The sequence below is a fragment of the Triticum aestivum genome, chromosome 2A (genome assembly GCF_018294505.1).
Source record: "Triticum aestivum cultivar Chinese Spring chromosome 2A, IWGSC CS RefSeq v2.1, whole genome shotgun sequence".
Classification (NCBI taxonomy): domain Eukaryota; kingdom Viridiplantae; phylum Streptophyta; class Magnoliopsida; order Poales; family Poaceae; genus Triticum; species Triticum aestivum.
In genome coordinates, this window is record NC_057797.1 from 404,327,132 (window position 1) to 404,346,026 (window position 18,895).

Below are 18,895 nucleotides of genomic sequence, written 5' to 3' on the forward strand. Positions count from 1 at the left end.
CGTTCCAAAAATCACGCTCTCAAAGGATTCATTCCGTTTGATATTCCTTTTCTTTGAAATACTGAAATAGGCAAAAAAACAGCAATACGAGCTAGGCCTCCGGTTAGTAGGTTAGTCCCAAAAATGATATAAATGTGTAAAATAAAGCCCATAAACATCCAAAAGGGATAATATAATAGCATGGAACAATCAAAAATTATAGATACATTGGAGACATATCACACATCTCGGGCTTTGTCGCTCTCTGCGAACTGTTTCCGGGTTGCGAGGCTCATTTTGAACTTTGGAGAAAGTTCTTTTGCCTCGTCCCTCGTCATCGAGGGGGTTCCATATTTGAAGTGGGCAACGCCGAAGTATGGCGCATAGCCGGATCAGGTTACCCTATCGAAACTCCCAAGGAGGTATCCCAAGTCTTCGGAGTGGTTTTATGTTGAGGACATTCCCCTTCCGAATCTAGTTTGGCATGGCCTCCCCAAATTCTCCAGTGCTCCTTTGAAGAAACTCCTCAATTGGCGCCCCCGCGGTCCCAAGGAGAAGACAGTGCGAAAGTGAAGAGGTTGGTCAGCAAGGTCAGATTACTTGCTCATTCTGATCTCTCGATAATCAAAGTCATGGCCATTGCGATAAAGCGATGTATTCAGCCCCTCCAGTCCAAAGGACCCCTTTATGGTGTTACAATGGAGAAGACGATGCATCTCGTTGCAGGCGCAAGGGCCCGGATACCCCAGCCGAACTGGCCATAATCCTGGTCGATCTTTATAAGGGGGAGAAAGAAGATTTCCTCCGTTTAAACTACCGGGAAGGTTTTTCCATGTACAACCCCATTGAATTGGTAAGTTTTTGATTACCAGCAATGTTCTACCTCGTTATTGCGGCATGCTAATCAAATTGTTCTAGTTGTGGTAAAGCAGTTATGGAGGAAGGTGGTCGAGAATGTTCATTGCCCCGCCCCACATCCAGAGGATTACGCTCGCAACGAAGACCCTGGCTTCTGTGAGGATCCGGACATATTCATAGAATTTGAGGATGGCGTATTTTACCAAGTGAGCCTTGACGACTCAGAAGTGGCTATTATGGCCGACTACCCCGGCCTTCTCCCCTTTGCCATTGTAAGTGTTTGGAAAACATCCTAAAAAGGGAGCCCCTACTTACATCTCACCCATCACACTGAATTATGCTTCACAGGATCGGCACTCAGTGAGCCGCACTCCATTGAGAGAGGTTTCTAGGAAGGCAGTATCTATGCCGGGCGAGCGTTCAAAACGAAAGGAAACTGGGAGCACCGTCGAACCCCCTCCCTCTTCAAAGAGGTATGTCCTTTGACATGTGCCTGGGCATGAGATCAGATTGCTATATTTCCCCTTCATCTTATTTCAGGAGGAGCACATGGCTAACCATGGGCAAACACCCTGCTAGCCGAGTATCAGCTAATCTGGCTCTGGGCTCGTCAACCAGGACGAGAGTTGATACAGAAGCAGTGCCAGATCCACCCCCTCATGAGGATTGGGATGACGTATCCGTCATGAATTTCGAAGTGGAGAGAATGATGAATCATCGCCAACTAAAAGAGGCCATGCGCGCTCCAGTTTTTACTGAATAGGAATTCACTGCCCTCAGCTCGGTGGATGCATATATCCGAGCCGCCCGGGACAGACTTGCCGGAGTTACTCAATTGTTTTCAAAGGATATGCAGGTAATAGCTTGTGCAAATTTAATAGATATATGCTAGTAACCCCCAAGACTTGAAGCGGTTAGGCCAACCGATTTAAGGATCATTACGACCGCGGGTTCTCAAAGAGAAGAACAATGCTCTATCTCAGGAGCTTAAAATGAGCCAGACAAAGCTGAGTGCCACCACCGCAGAGCTTGAAGAAATGAATAAAGCCACAATGACCGATGTTCAAAAGAACAAACTCGAGGAGGAAAAGGATAAACAAGCCGAGGAGATAAAGAGTTTAAAGGCTCAGTTATCGGACATGCAAAAAGAGAATAGAAAGTTGAAAGGCGGCATATTCGGTATGACCTTATGAACCATCCAAAGGACACATAGTATCCCGTAATTAGGATTATCATAATACTATTGTTGCAGGTCTTTTAACCGGGCGGCCCAAAGAAAAGGTATCTGGATTTCGAGGCGACGTGCTAAAGGAGTTGTCTGTGGTGCATGAGCGAGCTCGAAAAGCCATGAGAAGTATGGCCAAGGCCTTATGGCCATCCGATGCCCCTCCAGAAAGTATGGAGGGGTTGGCAAACCTTTTCAAAGGTGTCCGGTGTCGTTTTGAGCTATGGAAGGCGTCCGCGTGCCGAGAAGGTGCACGGGAGGCATGGGCGATGGTGAAAACACACTACATTGGGCAATCTTCGAATCATATGGACCGAGTTGGACCTTAGGGACCAGACAGAAAAGAGATTCTCGTGAAATTGGCATATGACCAACTGATGATAGATGCGAAATATTCGCAAGAAGACTGTAGCTTAGACAGTCTTATATATGGCATAGATAAAGAGTAGACATTCGATTCAATGTATCAATGTCGAGTTGGACCTTAGGGACCAGACGGAAAAAAGATTCCCGTGAAAATTAGTATATGACCAAGTGATGATAGTCGCGAAATATTCGCAAAAAGATTGTAGCTTAGACAGTCTTATAGATGGCATAGATAAAGAGTAGACATTCGATTCAATGTATCAATGTACTTTATCATCGAACTTATCTCCGACCGAACATGTAAAAATTTGTCATCGCGGACCTTCGGCTTCAACTCTGAACCAAGAAGGTGGAGTGTTTCCGGATACCATGTTGGAATGTAACAAACATTCATTCTGTCCGGAAACCAGGCAGTCCAGTCATATTTCTCAAACAGACAAAAATTTGTTTGGGGAGTTATGTTATATTACTTATTAACGTAAGAAACATCTTCCAAGGAAAATAGTCTCGTTAAGGGTTCCTTTCCTTGGGTTGGCGTGCCTAGGCTTTGATCCGAGTTACGGGTAGCCTATCCAGTATTTGTTAGAAGAATTACAAAAATGTAAACAATCTGTCGTTGCTTGCCAACCAATTATTCTCTTAAGAAAGCTAGCTTTCGGCTTCACCCGTCTGAGGTACAGATCCGGATTACCCGGTTGTAACAATCGCAGAGGTACTCCCTTTACACCTTAGCCGAACAATCGGGAACGTAAGGCATAAACACAGGAGCAAGGCAACCCAGCTTGGCAAAAACTTAAGTCATAGAGGTGCATATAATGGCAAAAAATGTATAGAGTGATGAACCACAAGTGTAGGGGATCAATCGTAGTCCTTTCGATGACTAAGAGTGTTGAACCCAACGAGGAGCAGAAGGAAATGATAAGCGATTTTCAGTAAGGTTTTCTCTGCAAGCACTGAAATTGTAGGTGATAGATAGTTTTGTGATAAGATAAATAGTAACGAGTAACAAGTAAATAAAGTAAGTAAAGTGCAGCAAGGTGGCCCAATCCTTTATGTAGCAAAGGATAAGCGTGGACAATTTCTAATAATGAGAAAGGAGCTCCCGAGGACACATTGGGAATTATCGTCAAGCTAGTTTTCATCACGTTCATATGATTCGCGTTCAGTACTTTGATAATTTGATATGTGGGTGGACCGGTACTTTGGTACTGCAATAACTTGGACAAACATCCCACTTATGATTAACCCCTATTGCAAGCGTCCACAACTACAAAAGAAGTATTAAGGTAAACCTAACCACAGCATTAAACATATGGATCCATATCAGCCCCTAATGAAGCAACGGATAAACTAGGGTTTAAGCTTCTGTCACTCTAGCAACCCATCATCTACTTATTACTTCCCCATGCCTTCCTCTAGGCCCAAATAATGGTGAAGTTTCATGTAGTCGACGTTCACATAACACCACTAGAGGAAAAGACAACATACATCTCATCAAAATATCGAACGAATACCAAATTCACATGACTACTAATAGCAATACTTCACCCATGTCCTCAGGAACAAACGTAACTACTCACAACGCATATTCATGTTCATAATCAGAGGAGTAATAATATGCATAAAGGATCTGAACATATGATCTTCCACCAAGTAAACCAATTAGCATCAACTACAAGGAGTAATCAACACTACTAGCAACCCACAGGTACCAATTTGTGGTTTTGATACAAGATTGGATACAAGAGATGAACTAGGGTTTTGAGAGGAGATGGTGCTAGTGAAGATGTTGATGGAGATTGACCCCCTCCCGATGAGAGGATCATTGGTGATGACGTTGGTGATGATTTCCCCCTCCCGGAGGGAAGTGTCCTCGGCAGAACAGCTCCGCCAGAGCCCTAGATTGATTCCGCCAAGGTTCCGCCTCGTGGCGGCGGAGTTTCGTCTCGTAAGCTTGCCCACGATTTTTTCCAGGGTAAAAGCTCTGATATAGCAGAAGATGGACGCAGGAGGCCCACCAGGGGGCCCAGGAGATAGGGGGCGCCCTATAGGGGGGCGCCCTCCTCTCTCCTGGACAGGGTGTGGGCACCCTAGTGTATTTCTTTCGCTCAAAAAATCTTATTAAATCCAAAAAGATGTTTCGTGGAGTTTCAGGACTTTTGGAGTTGTGCAGAATAGGTTTCCAACGTTTGCTCCTTTTCCAGCCAGAATTCCAGTTGTCGGCATTCCCCCTCTTCATGGTAAACCTTGTAAAATAAGAGAGAATAGCCATAAGTATTGAGATATAATGTGTAATAACAGTCCATAGTGCAATAAATATTGATATAAAAGCATGATGCAAAATGGACGTATCAACTCCCCCAAGCTTAGACCTCGCTTGTCCTCAAGCGGAAGCCGAAATCGAAAAATATGTCCACATGTTTAGAGATAGAGTTGTCGATAAAAATAAAATTGTACATGAGGGCATCATGATCATCTATTTATATATAAAAAGTAATTAATGGGCTAACCAGATAAAAGAGAAATAAGCTAGAAATTACCACAAAAATTAGAAACATCCAACCATCCATTAAATAAAGTAGCTAATTAGGGCCGATGTATCTTTGAAAATCTTTTCACGTGAAAGTTTGAAATAAGTACCCACCAATGCCATGGATAAGTTACCAAATTAGAAACATCCAACCATCCATTAAATAAAGTAGCTAATTAGGGCCGATGGATCTTTGAAAATCTTTTCACGTGAAAGTTTGAAATAATTACCTACCAATGCCATGGATAAGTTACCGTGCCCTAATGCTCTTCGATGCCCTCGTGTACGCCGCCGCCATTAGCCACCGACGTCATTAGCAAATCGTGTTGCCTTGCGTAGTGCTAGATGTACGAGTGGCCGGCGGCAGGAGCGATGTTCCATAAATAATTCATCCCTCTTTGGGTCACTCACATCTAGACGTTATACATTAAATCATCAAGCGGACGTTTGTAGATCGGTGTTCGCTGGCTCTTCTTCCCATCAAGCTGGACGAAGACACACATCTACATCATAATCATGCAGCTCAAGAGCAGCAGCAGCCGCCAGACTTCAGAAAGATCGGCTGATTATATTGATTGCATTGGCAGAGTTAGGTAAAAAAGATTTTATATATGTGGGTTTATCGGTATGTAGCATAATTATCCATCTCGAGGAGCTATCGTTGCTTCGGCCCCGCCATCACCAAGCGGCAAAAACTCTCCACTCCATGTGCGTCAATCACAGAAGCTGCACCCTAGAAGAAGGGCTTGGGGCAATATGAATCTAAGGAATATCTATGTTGACACCTAGCTTCATGCTGAGGTTGAACTGGTACGGTTGAAATTGTGGTTTCAGTGCCGGACCTGAGTACTCACCGAAGGATGGTTCAGTGACGAAGCTAATACGGTGGTCGACAGGAAGGATCCTAGAGTGGCTACAGTGTACAAGGCCTGATTACTCGAAGATAATAGAAGTATTCAATACATATATGCTGCAGTAGCTACCGATGTGGCTGGTACTAGACCTGCCGACCAACATTGATAAGCATGTGCCGCTGCAGTTGCAGTTTCGACAGGGTTGAGGCACGACCATCATCGAGGGGTCGGTACGCACAGCAACATCCTTCAGACATCTCAATTCTTGATTTGTGCCGGAATAGGGGGCTTCCTAGGTCGATCTGAATGCTGACCGTCCGATCTGTGGGTCCAAGCTGACGCGGCGTGATCCTGTCCGTTTGTTGGCTCCAGTTATGATTCGGTGTGGTGCTCCTCCCGTTCGCCCCTCTCGTTTACAGGTGGGACCAGAAACGCCAACGTGGGTGCTTCTCCTCTCGCTGGGTGCATGTTTGGGTGTGGGTGGGTGCGGGCGCTTCACGTGTGGTACTCCTCCCGTTCTCCCCTGTCATTTATAGGTGGGACCAGAAGTGTCAACGTTGGTGGCTCTCCTCTCTCTGGGTCCGTGTTTGGGTGTGGGTGGGTGCGGGCGGGGAGGGGGTGGGTGGGTCGTCTCCTTTATCCTGCGTCGTCGCCTGCCTCTTCTCCTCCTGTCCTCCTTTTGTTTCGTTTCCCCTCGGTGCTCACTCCTCTCCGTGCTCCTACGCTCTGGTCTGTGAGTCGTCGCTAGGGTTGGTCGCCGAAGGGCTCCGATGGCGGCACGCTGCCGTGACGCCAGTTAAGGTGGTTGTCCTCTCGGTTCTCTCCTCTTTTCTCTGCTCCATCTATCGTGTATGACCAGTTTTGGATCTGGGGTGTGTGTTGCTTGCAGATCCGCTGTTCTCCTCTTCGTTGGGCCTGGATCCGCTGCACCGTTCTTCGATCTGCGGGTAAATCTTGCTTTTGTCCCGAGCCATGTGGTCTTCTTCAGCCGAGATGGGCTTTTGACGTTTCTGACGGCTGCTATGTTCTTTGCAGTTGCTCCTGCTTGGTCAGCGAACCTGCTCATCCTCGTGTGCGTGTTGGTCTTCGCGTCTTGCACCAAGGATCTGCAGGTCCATTGCACTTTCCCTTTCTCTTTGTCGATAGTCCTTTTTTCTGTCTTGGTTGACTCTTGTGCACATGTGTGCGTGTGCTGGTTGGCTAGTTGTGGTACGCCTATCGGCCGGGATGTGTTCGTGTGCTGTTTTGCTCGTTGTGTTATGCCTGGCGTTAGGGTAGGTGTGCACGGTGACGGATCATGGTATTCTTATGCTGTTGTGGCGAACCAGCGCATGTCTTTCTTTCTGAGTGGATTTTTGTTGTTCTTGCTTTTGTCTTGTTTGCCTGGTGATAGGTGACAGGCGTGTGTCTTTTACTGCTTTTTTGGATCTTGCTACTCTGGATAGGTTCCTGGTGAATGGATGTTTGTTTTTCCCACTCCATTAGGTGCTTGGCTTTGTCTCGGTTCATAGGATTTTTTTGTTGGTGGCTTTCTACCAACTTTTGTTTCCTTTCGAATTTTGTCAGGTACCTGCCATTTTACTTATCAGGGGGTTAGGGGAAGATCTGCTTTACACTTACTTATCTTTAGCTTTGCTGGGGCCCTTAGTTAGTTCCTCTGTATGGGTTTTTTCGGTTTCATGTCCACGAATTTGGCCACGTCTAGCTAGATCACTAAAGAGTTTGTTGTTTTGTATGTGGGGTTGTGTTCAGGAGGCCATGGATGCATGTTGGCATGTGCCTTTTGGGTTTGTCTAGGCATAGGTTCATGCTGGCATGTGCCTTTTGGGTTTGTCTGCTGCAATGTGTCCCATGTGGATCAACCTGTTGTTTCTGGATTCGTCCAATGGCCTTCTGAAAAAATGGAGAAGCATGGCATCTTCATGATCTTGTCTAGCTGAGTTAATATGACTTGGTCCTGCCTTGTTTGAATTCATTGTTGTTTATGTTGAGCCTTGCTAAGGATTGTTTAGTTCATTGTTGTTTATGTTTGGCCCTGTTCAGTATTGTATAGCTCATATCATTCATTTGGGGTTGGTATGGCTTGGTCCTGCCTTGCTTTTATGTTATTGTCGTTTGTGATTGGGAAGAGTGCTTGGTGTGGGTTTGGTGGATTGTGTTTCTAGGTGTTTTTTAGGTTAACTTTCATATATGTGTTGTTGTGTTGCCTCTTTAATTTGGTTGTTGCCTTTGTTGATGGTTTGCCTGTCTTCTACTCTCTGTTTTGCAGGTTGTTTTGGTCTAGAGGTTATTTCTCTAAGCCGGTCGTGTTGATAGGCCCTGTAACGTGGTGGTGTTGTTGGTTGCTTCGCACGGTAAGCCATAACTTGGTAATAAGATTAATTTTCATGTCCTTCGGTATGTATGCTCATGCGTTTGTCCCTTTGTATGGTGTGTGTCGGTATTTTCTCGGTTTTCCTTAATGTGTCATAACTACAGGCATGTTTATCCTGCGTTCTTCGTGTGTGCCTCTGTTTGAGGCTGTTGCGAGCTACTGTCGACTGCCATTCCATTCATATGTTCGAGAGGTGGCGTCTGATGGTTCTCTACTTGGAGGGGTTGAGATCGATGTTCTTGTTAGGGAGGATGTAGTATGGTGCCAAACACATTTTTTCTGGGGCAGTTCGTTTGACGGCTGCTCCTCATTATACGATCAGGCTGCTTATCAGGTGGTCCGGTTTTTACAGAGTGTTTATGGCTTTGTTATTGCGGATTAAAATTATGAGAGCATGCTAGCGTATAAAGGCGTTGCGCAGTCGGTTGTGGTGCTTGCAGGCGTGCTTGCTCGGTCTACCTGGCCTTTGGTGCATTCAGGTGGACAAAGGAACACCGCTGGTGTAAATGCGAGTGTTCAGCTCCAGCTGTTGTACTCGCAGTTGGTTGGTTCGGTTCGTGAGCTCTAGGGGCTGGTTAGGAGAGTGTGGGTAGGCTGAATCAGAATTATTATAGTGTTATATTAGTTCTATTAGGGATCTCTGTAATAAATAGCTCAACTTTGTGATTAATTGAGGGTTCTTTAATTAACCATCCTGTCTAGGTTGCTCCTCTTTGGCATTTGTCTGTGTTTACATCTTCTGCCTTTGCTGTTGTTTTATCTCAACATGCAGTACTTGCATTCATGTCTGCTTATTACTGGTGATGGCTCGTCGTCGCCGTGTCTTACATGCTTCTGTTGTTGGTGCTCTGGGTGTTCGTAAGAGAAAGAGTAAGTTGTCTTCTGTGGTCGTTTGTTTATGTTTTGTTTGGTATGCACGTGTTCACTTGTGTTGGCTCTGCGGCTTTCCCAGGGGATGGTTGGTTCCCCGTTCTCACTCCTGCCATGTCGGCTAGAAACCGAAAAAGGCGTAAGTTACTTAGAACCCTTCGTCGCCACGGTGTTACAGGTGCTGGTCTGCATGTTCGTGGGTGCATATTTGTTTTGTTTGGTTGGTATGTTTCGGGGGTTGTTTCTCACAACAAACGTGTGTGTAGATCTTGGGTTTATAGATGGGTTACCAGGTGAGTTGCCAGCTGATTGGACCGGGTTTCCTGCCGAGGTTGTTGACAATCTCAAAGGTACTGCCTGTTAGGTTCTTGACAATTGTGCTTTCTCCTTTTCTTATGATGGCTGGCTTCTGAGTATTGCATTTTCTGTAGCGTCCTATAAGAACCGATCTTACCATGGCCCTCCCGAGTATCAATGCCCCCATTGTAAGGCCTCTTTTTGGTTTGAGGAGAGGGTCAGGTCGTCTTCTTCATGGGTGCAATGTAAAATCGTTTATAACCTTTGTTGCAAAGGTGGAAAAGTCGTTGTTAAACCCTTCAAGGAACCACCTGCTTTGTTGAATCGTTTGTTATCTTATGATGGTGATCGTGTTTCCAAGCAATTCCTGACTAAGATACGACAATACAATTGCATGTTTGCATTTACATCTATGGGGGCGACCATTGATCGTTCATTAGAGGGTACGCGTGGTCCTAACCTTTATAAGATTTGTGGTCAGGTCCATCACTGTATTGGTTCTCTTTTGCCATCGAAAGATGAGTCTCCTAAATTCGCTGAGATGTATATTTATGACACTGCTAATGAAGTGGACCATAGGATGAATGCGGTCAATGTAGATGGTACTTCCTCAGGGCAGTTAGATCATTCTATTGTGGAGGGTTTAAAGGACATGCTTGACCAGAACAATTCTTTGGTTAAGAAGTTTAGGATGGCTAAAGAGAGGTTAGAGGAGCATCCAGCTGAGCGTATAGCTATTAGGATCATTGCGCCTGGTGAAGGTGATGGTCCATAGTATAACCTGCCCACGGCTAATGAGCTGGCGGCCCTGGTTGTTGGTGATTTTACGTTAGACGCATCTTCTCGAGATATCATGATACATGATAGGGTTGAAGGGCTGCAGCAAATTAATTCTTTGCATCCAGCCTATATGCCATTGCAGTATCCATTGTTGTTCCCATATGGTGAGAGAGGTTTCCAAATTGATGTTCCATATAAAGGATTGCGGGCCGGGGAAAAGACCAGGGGTAAAGTTACTATGCAGGACTATTACTGTTATGCGTGTCATTACCGCGCGGAACAGCCAAATCCTTACTTATGTTATGGGTCTTTGTCTTCACAAATTGTTGTTGACTGTCGCGCTTGCATTGATGAGCAGCGACTTTGGTACATACTTAGGCACCAGGATGATTTTCGATCTGAGCATATGCAGGGTGTTACCGATGCTGTTGGCCAGGGTTATGTCAATGGCTGGTCTGTAGGGAAAAAACTATTTGCCCGTCGAGTCATACTGGTGGGAAGCGTTACTTTCAGGAGAACTTCCAAGATGGTCTTGCAATCTGTCGAGTGCATGGTGCCCCTGATTTTTTTTCTACTTTTACGTGTAATCCAAAGTGGCTTGAGATCGCTGAGGCCTTGTTGTCAGAACCTGGACAAAAGCCACGTGACAGGGCTGACATTGTTGTTAGGGTCTTTAGCATGAAACTTGATGAATATCTAGATGAGATTAAGTCGGGGCGTGCCTACGGTCCTATAAAGGCTAGTGCTGTCTTTTCTCCTTTCAGTTGGTCTGCTGTCTGAGATTTTCTGCTTGGTGCATATGTGTTTCCCTGTTTTTTGACATGTTGTTGTTTTTGCTTTCCAGTTCTATACAGCGTTGAATTCCAGAAACGGGGACTGCCACATGCTCATATCCTTGTTTGGTTGAAGGGAGATCATTCAAAGGTTAGTGCAGATGTCATTGACTCCTTTGTGTGTGCCGAGATCCCAGATCCTCTTGTTGATCCATTGGGGTATTCATTAGTTTCTGAGTTTATGATGCATGGCCTGTGTGGCGACATGAATGATAAGTGTGTTTGTATGAAAAAAGGTGTCTGCTCTAAGCATTTCCCTAAGAGTTTTCAAGATATGACGACGATAGATGAAAATGGATTTGCTTTGTATAGGCATCGTGACAGCGGGCACCGTGTGTTTAAAAATGGTCACTATCTTGACAATAGACATGTTGTACCTTATAATATGACCTTACTGAAAAAGTTTCAAGGGCACATCAATGTTGAGTGGTGTAACAAAACACAAGTTATGAAATATCTATTTAAGTATGTCACGAAAGGCCTAGATTTTTCAAAAGTGGTTTTGGAAAGAGCCAATACCGAGAGCAATGATGATCATGCTTCTGTCTCTGATGGAGTAGATGAGATTAAAGAATATCGAAGCTGTAGGTATATATGCGAGTATAGTGGTTTGTGGCGTATATATGGTTTTATTATACACGGAAAGATTCCCTCTGTTGAGCGTTTGGTTGTTCATTTGCCAAATATGAACTTTGTTAGTTTTAGTGCCCAAGCAAATCTAGAACCAATAGCTGATTCTCACTTCCTAAGAAAAACAATGCTCACTGAGTGGATGAAAGCTAATTTAGAGTTTGGGGAAGGTTTAGGATTGACGTACTGTGATTTCCCTACTAAATTTACGTGGGATAGTGCTGATAGGTCATGGCATGTTAGAGAGGGCTGCCAAAAGATAGGCCGCATTTACTATGTTCACCCAACAGGTGGCGAGTTGTATTACTTGCGGATGCTTCTTATGATTGTAAAAGGAGCAACGAGTTACGAAGACCTTAGAACCTTTGAGGGTGTTGTTTACGGTACTTTCAAAGAGGCGTGCGCAGCTAGAGGTTTACTGGGTGATGATCTAGAATGGTACCGTGCAGTTGATGAGGCGTCCGTCTGGGGTTTTGGGCCAAGCCTTCGATAGTTGTTTGTTACTATGCTTATTCATTGTGGGGTTAGGGATGAGAGATTGTTCTTTGAGCGGTACTGGGTTACGCTTGCTGATGATATTAAACATCGTGTTAGGCTTGCCATGGGTAATCTTGAATATGAAATGCCAAATGACCAACTTAGAGACCTGTTGCTTCAGGAGCTGGCTGATGTGTTTGTTAAAAATGGGGCTCAGAGAAGCGACTTCAATCTCCCTCCTAAAACATCCTTTGAAATGACTTTCTATGAAAATAGGTTGATCCGTGAGGAACTATCATATGACTCTGAAAAACTTGCAAAGGAAGCGATAATTTTTGCTTGGGATGCTTAATGTTGATCAACGAGCTGCTTACCAAACTATTGTTGACTGTGTTTTACAAGAAAATTCTGGTGTTTTCTTCGTCTCTGGGTATGGTGGCACTGGGAAAACTTTTCTGTGGAATGCTATAATCTCTCTTCTCAGGGGACAAAAAAAATTGTTTTGACTGTTGCGTCTTCGGGTGTTGCGGCTTTGTTACTTGCGGGTGGTAGGACTGCTCATTCTCGATTTAAAATACCTATTTTAATAGACCAGACCACCATGTGTGATATCAAAAGAGGCACGCACTTGGCCAATCTTATAAGAGATACCTCTTTGATCATCTGGGATGAAGCACTTATGACAAGCAGAAGATGCTTTGAGTGCTTAGATCGAACTTTGCGTGACCTTTTGTCTTGTGATGACCCTTTTCTTGCTGATGTTCCATTTGGGGGGGAAATTGTTGTATTGGGAGGTGACTTTAGACAAATATTACCTGTTATTGAAGGTGGGTCTAGACCAGAGATTGTCGATGCAACCATAACAAATTCTCCTATTTGGAAATCTATTTTGGTCCTGCGTTTGTCCATCAACATGCGTCTCTCAATGCCTGGTGCAGATCCTGTGTTACAGCAAGGTGTGGCATTGTTTAGTAAGTGGGTGTTAGATCTTGGAGATGGAAAACTCCCAGCAACCAAAAGGGAAGGAGAGTCTGAAGCCACATGGATAAAAATACCTGATAACCTATTGATTCATACTGACGGAGATAACATTTCTGCCATAGTTTCGTCGACTTATACAGATTTTCTTGCAAACTATGATAAACCTGGGTACCTTCGTGAGCGAGCTATTCTAACCCCAACCAATGAGGTGGCTGAGAAGGTTAATATTTATGTTATGTCCCTTGTGCCGCAGAGTGGTCGAGAGTACTTAACCTGCGACTCAATATTTGAAGCCGCTGATACTGTGAAAGAAAGCAATGTTTTTTATCCGCCAGAGGTTTTGAACGCGGTTTCTATGATAAATTTCCCTGAGCATAGAATATTCTTAAAACCCGGTGTTCCTATCATGCTTCTTAGAAATTTGAGTCAAGCCAACGGCCTGTGCAATGGGACTCGCCTGATTGTTAGAGAGTTGGCTGATCGTGTGATTCAGGCTGTTATTATGACGGGTTCTCATATTGGAAGCGTTGTCTACATACCCAGAATAGAATTGACAGGGAAGAAAACCAAATGGCCTTTCATCTTGAAGCGACGACAGTTTCCTATCAGATTGTGCTATGCGATGACGATAAATAAAAGTCAGGGTCAGACCTTATCTTCTGTTGGAATATATCTGAAGCAGCCTGTGTTTACTCATGGGCAGCTTTATGTTGCCGTGTCACGCGTCACGTCTAGGAAATCCCTTAAGTTTCTTATAGAAGATAAAGATGAGAAGTGCACGTCTGAGACACGAAATATCGTATACCCCGAGGTTTATGCCTCGGCTGGTTCCTTTTGATCTTTCTTGTGTTGATCCTGTAGTGGTTACATATGCCTCTGCTTTTGTTCGGACTGTTTGTAACACTTTATGCTTTCCTGCTATAGCTGATTAGCATGTCTACAATCACTACTGCATGCGCATATTTAGTATCTTTGCCTTACCCATCATTATACTCTTTTGCCATGCTTTGGACAAACTTGCTGGCCCTGCGGTGTGAATATGCTTTTGGTCGTTTCCTTAAGTTCTCTTGTCCTGCTCGGTACTGTCTTTTGAGTGTGCCTGTCCTGTAACCCAGGACTTGGGACATGTCTCGTGTGATCTCGTCCGTCCCTACCGCTGTATCTTGCAGATCACATTTTTCTTCATGCAAGGTTCTTTTCTATATCATTGGCAGTTTGTAAATGTGTGCCATTTAATACCCTCTGTTACTATTTTTTCGGCTTTATATGTGCTCTCCTTGATGCTCACTCCTTTCAAACTACTGTTTCCTTTTTACAGATGGAGTTTTGCTCTTTGTCTCAGCTTCGCCAGGGTACCACCATCTGGCGCATTCGTGTTTATGTCTCTAGGTTGTGGCAGTATTGTGGTGGAACTGACCACGGCCCTATCAAGCATACAGATATGGTCCTTTTGGATGCACAGGTATAGTGTCCGCACCCCTTTTAAATGGTTGTCATCGTCCACAGAAATTTACATATCCTTGTTTGTATGGTTACTTATACTCTGCTCCTTCGAATGATAGGGCAATCACATGTACGCTGAGGTCCCAGAGAAGAATGTTGATAGCTTCATCGATCGTATCGAAGAGGGGAAGATATATGACATCCGAAAGTTCCTGGTGTTCCCAAGAAAATACGTTTTTAGACCGGTGGAGGGTCATTCAATGATAAAGTTTACGAAGCGCACTGAGCTTGTGGAGAGGACTGGAATGGAGGCGGAGTTCCCCTTCTGTACGTATGCGCTTACTCCGATAGCTCACCTCCCCAGGCCAGCAGACATGCCTGAGCGCTTTATAGGTGATTCTGCAACTGATCAGCTTTTGTATTCTGTGCTTAGCTGGGGATCTTCAGTAACCTCTTTTCCTTGCCTAGATGTCATTGGATTGGTTACTGGAATTTCTGAAGTTGTTCAGTATGTTAGTGCAAGCAGGACTGAGCCTTCTACTAAACGAGTTATTCATTTGAAAGATCTCACGTATGATCCTGATGTTTGCTTTGTCTTCAGAAGCATGTAATTTTTGCAAATGGTTCCCTGTACCTAAGCACATATTGATTTAATTTATGCAGGGGTCATCAGATCACTGTCATACTGTGGGAGAAGCAGCCCTGAATTTTGAAGCTGATGAGGTGATGGAGCTCGGCAGCACCGAACCTGTCATAGTCATCCTTGTTGGTACATTGGTCAAGACTTATGATGGTGAGAATACTTGATTTTGCTTACCTAGGTTGTTACATCTCATATTTGGTACTTGCTTTGGTTTCTCAGTATCATACAAATAATTGTGGGCTCTTCCTTTAACAGGTCACAGGGGTGTGAGCGGCAGTGCCGCCTGCCGATGGTACATCAATGAAGACCTTCCTGATATCCGTGACTTCTACAACAGGTGATTTAGTTTGTTCCTTCCTCAGCATCCAATCTTTGTATGTATGCACGCCTACAGATCGTTGCTCGCCAAATCTTCTTAACCGACTTCAAATGACCAATGATGTGGGTCATCTATGTTTCAGACCATGATTCTTGTTTGTTGTTGATCTGTAGGCTCCGTGACAATTTCACTGCTATTCAGCATATCAATTTACCTGGACAGACAGCTGCTAAAGTGGATGCGTAGGTTAACTTAGAGACAAAAACGGTTCGAGAACTGGCTAATCTTGATATGTTTGATAACCGGGTAATTAACTAACCCAACTGGTCTTTCCGTTGAGAAACGATTGTTCTTCGACTGTTTTTACCTACACATTTCCCTGCTTTGGTTATAGGATGCCCGGTTCTTTTGCACGGCTGTTCTCAGCAGACTTAATCCTTCTCAGCGTTGGTGGTTCTCTTCATGCACTACCTGTCACAAGTCTTCCCTTCCGGATGTACTGCCTACAGATGCTCAGATCCAGCTTGTGCTGGAATAGATGCAATACCAAGGTAACTATCTGTTTGGAGAACCGTGCCCGCTACCATATGAGCTATTCATTTTGGTTTGTTTCTTTTATTGAGATACACCTTTGCCTTGTCTTGAAGGTACCGGATTTGTTACGTTGCAAGAGATGATGATGCAGAGGTTAATGAGCCTGGTGAGGCTGAATTTGTCTTCTTTGACAGAGTGGGAAGGGAGCTAGTTGGAGCACCCCTCATAAGTATTTTGCGCCATGGGCGATCACCTATTGCCCCACTTCTAGAAATTGTCCAGTATGCCCGTGGAGACCCTGTCACACCACGAAAGCTCTCTGCTGTTATATCAAGGAAATTCCATTTTGTTGTCTCCATATCAAGCAAGTGTTTCACCAGTGATGGTGATGAGCTGTCATTCCAGGTGCTTAGGATTGACACGCCTCTAGGAAAGCAGCCACAGTCTTCAGTAGCGTATCGAGCTTCAAGTGTGACAACTGGAGCAACTAGCTCAGGGTCTTTGCCAAATGAGAGTCCTCCTCCTTTAACAGCTCCATGTGCATCATCCAGCAGTCTGCCCCCTGGAAGTTCCACTCCCCCACCTTTGGTTGTCAACACCCCTGAGGTTCAACTCTATTCTTATCGTGTTTGCTCTTATAGATTGGTTACTTCCTCTGTTTCTTTGCTTTGCCCAGTCTTTTGATCGGTTTTTTCCTTTTCGATAAGAGCCAGGCTCTGCTTTCTGCTTTGTGATCCCCGCCTTCTGTGACGAAGCCAAGTGTGGCTAGGTCCGTGCAGTTACACTCAAATTAACATTTTCCTTTTGAGCTGGTGATGCACCTTTGTGTTTCATACATTTTCTCTATTTTTTATAGTGGTGTGGCATCTGAGGTTAAATCAAAGGCTCAACGGGGACTCTTCAAGGACAATACGCCTGTCTCGGCTACCCCGGTGATATCTGATCCAGTTGACAATCCTCTTGATGATGAAGGATACGACGGCTTGGTAATTTCCCCATCATCTGCCTTTGCAAGTATGTCTTGCCGGTCTATACTTATTTATGTGTACATGTTTGCTCTCACAGGCCAGCGGGTCTGTCGCTGAGCAGGAGAGATCACCACTGCTTGCTGGTTCCACCGAGACAGATGCCCTGCTAATACCTGATCAGGCTTCCGATGCAAAGAAGTAAGCTCTGTTTCTTTACTTATGTCCCGGCGTTTTGCTTCCATTGCAAAACGATCTAATTTACCTTACTGTTTTCAGACCTCGCCTGCCCGTGCCTGTTGATGCTCGAGGCAACCCGAGCAAGCGAGGCAAGAAGAAGTAGGAATACCGCCTGGGTAAGCACAGAGCGTTCTTTTCCATGATTTCATTTTAGGTGTCTTGTGACCTCCATTTACACCGACCGTTCTCATTGATGATTTTTTATTTTCCTGGCTGCTGTTCTAGGAGGCAACGCAACTTTTGGAGATCCAACACTTTTGGGTAGCATCGTTGTAAATTGGCGATTCCTTGCTGGTATGCTTGTACGAGCAATTCCCCTGCTTGAGCTACCGCTCGCAGGCACTTAACACCACATCACTTGGTTGCTTATGGGTGACGATGACTGCGATCAGTCATGTTGCTGTCCATCTGGACTATCATGCTACCTGGGTAGAAACCGTCTTTTTGACAGGTTTGGATGGCTTGGCTCACTTTTTACAGTTTCATTTCCAGGTTTAAATATGTATGATGTCTTGTGCTTATTACTTGTCCGTTGCATCTGTCCAGGATACATGATCAATACATCCATGCATGCCCTAGACTCGACGCCCGTGGTGAAATGGGAAGGCGAGTGGCTGGACATGCCCTGTGAAGTACTTTTGGCCCTGTTATTTTAGTTTCGGTCACGGCGATATCCGTGTGCGAAGGGTAAAAGTACTTGTGTCAGGATTATTACCTTTGTAAATGAAAAGGCGAATGATACACTCTGATCACATCGTCGTGGCTCTGCTTTGTTCTCCAGATGTTTATGAATCGTTGAACCTAATCTATGCCCATGTTGTCCTTCTTATTTTAATTTGTGTAAGCTTCACCTCTTGCCTCCCCTGTGGGTTGTTTCTTATGTGTTGCTCGGTTCTGGTGTTAGCAGGTTACCCTGATAAATTATTTGGCAAAGTAAGCGTCCTGTATTATCCTGTGTATCATGTTTGGTACATCCTCGTAGCCCCTCTGGTTCGTACCCCTCCTGGAGGACCTCTGCTTATGCAAGTTTTGCACCATGCACAAGACATTTTATATCTGTTTCAACCAGCCACCACTATATAGGCAGGTCTGTAATCGATCTGAACCATGGCCAGGTTCAGAGCTATATAAACCTCTCATGTACTGCCGACTCTGGATTCTCGACCTGCCTCTTTAGTTTGAGTAAGTGAGCTAGCTACATTCATCCATATGATAGTATCTATTTTTCTCTTTTAATTTTCAATCATTATATTATAAAAGCGGGGCTGATGCATCCACGGCCCGCTTGCTATTACCTTTCTATTTTTTCCATGAGAACCATCCGAGGCTTTAACCCTCTCATGGGCTTCTGGTTTGGCCCACCTGTATATCGGTCTGCATATATACTGTCTGTCTGCTCCGTTAGGTCTCCAGCTTGGTTTTTCCCCCTTCAGTCGGCGGCGCCTCTAGGGTTTTGACTTCTCATCCTTCTGGTAAGTTTCTTCTTGCTTCCATTCTCCTCTTCTGATGTAATGGTGTGCCACCCTATACCCCAAATGTCCGGGCCTTATCATTGCTTTCCTCGATGTGCCATTACATGTTCCTAAGCTTCTACGTGCCTAATCTCCTTGCACGTCTTTTTGATTCTGATTGTATCGATCTAGAGTACCCACATCTTCTTTGCCTTATTCTTCTCACAGCTGGAAGCTAACAACAGT

At 44.7% G+C, this 18,895-nt stretch overlaps 1 protein-coding gene across 4 annotated transcripts; it reads left to right on the forward strand.

Moving 5' to 3' along the window:
• Nucleotides 1-6,465: 6,465 nt before the first annotated feature.
• On the forward strand, nucleotides 6,466-18,069 carry LOC123185314 (uncharacterized). Of its 4 annotated transcripts, none has more exons than XM_044597227.1 (21): nucleotides 6,466-6,613; nucleotides 6,702-6,759; nucleotides 6,848-6,924; nucleotides 8,082-8,166; nucleotides 8,959-9,234; nucleotides 9,323-9,406; nucleotides 10,978-11,057; nucleotides 14,373-14,516; nucleotides 14,617-14,890; nucleotides 14,966-15,068; nucleotides 15,161-15,290; nucleotides 15,396-15,477; nucleotides 15,633-15,765; nucleotides 15,854-16,010; nucleotides 16,107-16,599; nucleotides 16,707-16,762; nucleotides 16,850-16,979; nucleotides 17,059-17,159; nucleotides 17,238-17,314; nucleotides 17,424-17,649; nucleotides 17,745-18,069. In XM_044597227.1, exons 5-11 carry the CDS (start codon nucleotides 9,015-9,017, stop codon nucleotides 15,201-15,203), a joined length of 948 nt encoding a protein of 315 aa, XP_044453162.1. In that variant the 5' UTR covers nucleotides 6,466-6,613; nucleotides 6,702-6,759; nucleotides 6,848-6,924; nucleotides 8,082-8,166; nucleotides 8,959-9,014; the 3' UTR covers nucleotides 15,204-15,290; nucleotides 15,396-15,477; nucleotides 15,633-15,765; nucleotides 15,854-16,010; nucleotides 16,107-16,599; nucleotides 16,707-16,762; nucleotides 16,850-16,979; nucleotides 17,059-17,159; nucleotides 17,238-17,314; nucleotides 17,424-17,649; nucleotides 17,745-18,069. The 4 variants fall into 4 exon arrangements, with proteins under 4 accessions (XP_044453162.1, XP_044453161.1, XP_044453160.1 ...); XM_044597226.1 differs by having other exon boundaries at nucleotides 8,959-9,056; nucleotides 9,139-9,406; XM_044597225.1 differs by lacking the exons at nucleotides 6,466-6,613; nucleotides 6,702-6,759; nucleotides 6,848-6,924; nucleotides 8,082-8,166 and having other exon boundaries at nucleotides 8,966-9,406; nucleotides 16,701-16,762.
• The last annotated feature ends 826 nt before the right edge of the window (nucleotides 18,070-18,895 follow it).

Coding starts and splice junctions, on each gene's coding strand:
- LOC123185314 (XM_044597225.1), top strand. CDS start 9,085: ATGTTTTGTTTGGTATGCACGTGTTCACTTGTGTTGGCTCTGCGGCTT. Junction 11,058..14,372: donor TGAAGGGAGATCATTCAAAG/GTTAGTGCAGAT, acceptor TCCTTTTTACAG/ATGGAGTTTTGCTCTTTGTC. Junction 15,069..15,160: donor ATTCATTTGAAAGATCTCAC/GTATGATCCTGA, acceptor TAATTTATGCAG/GGGTCATCAGATCACTGTCA.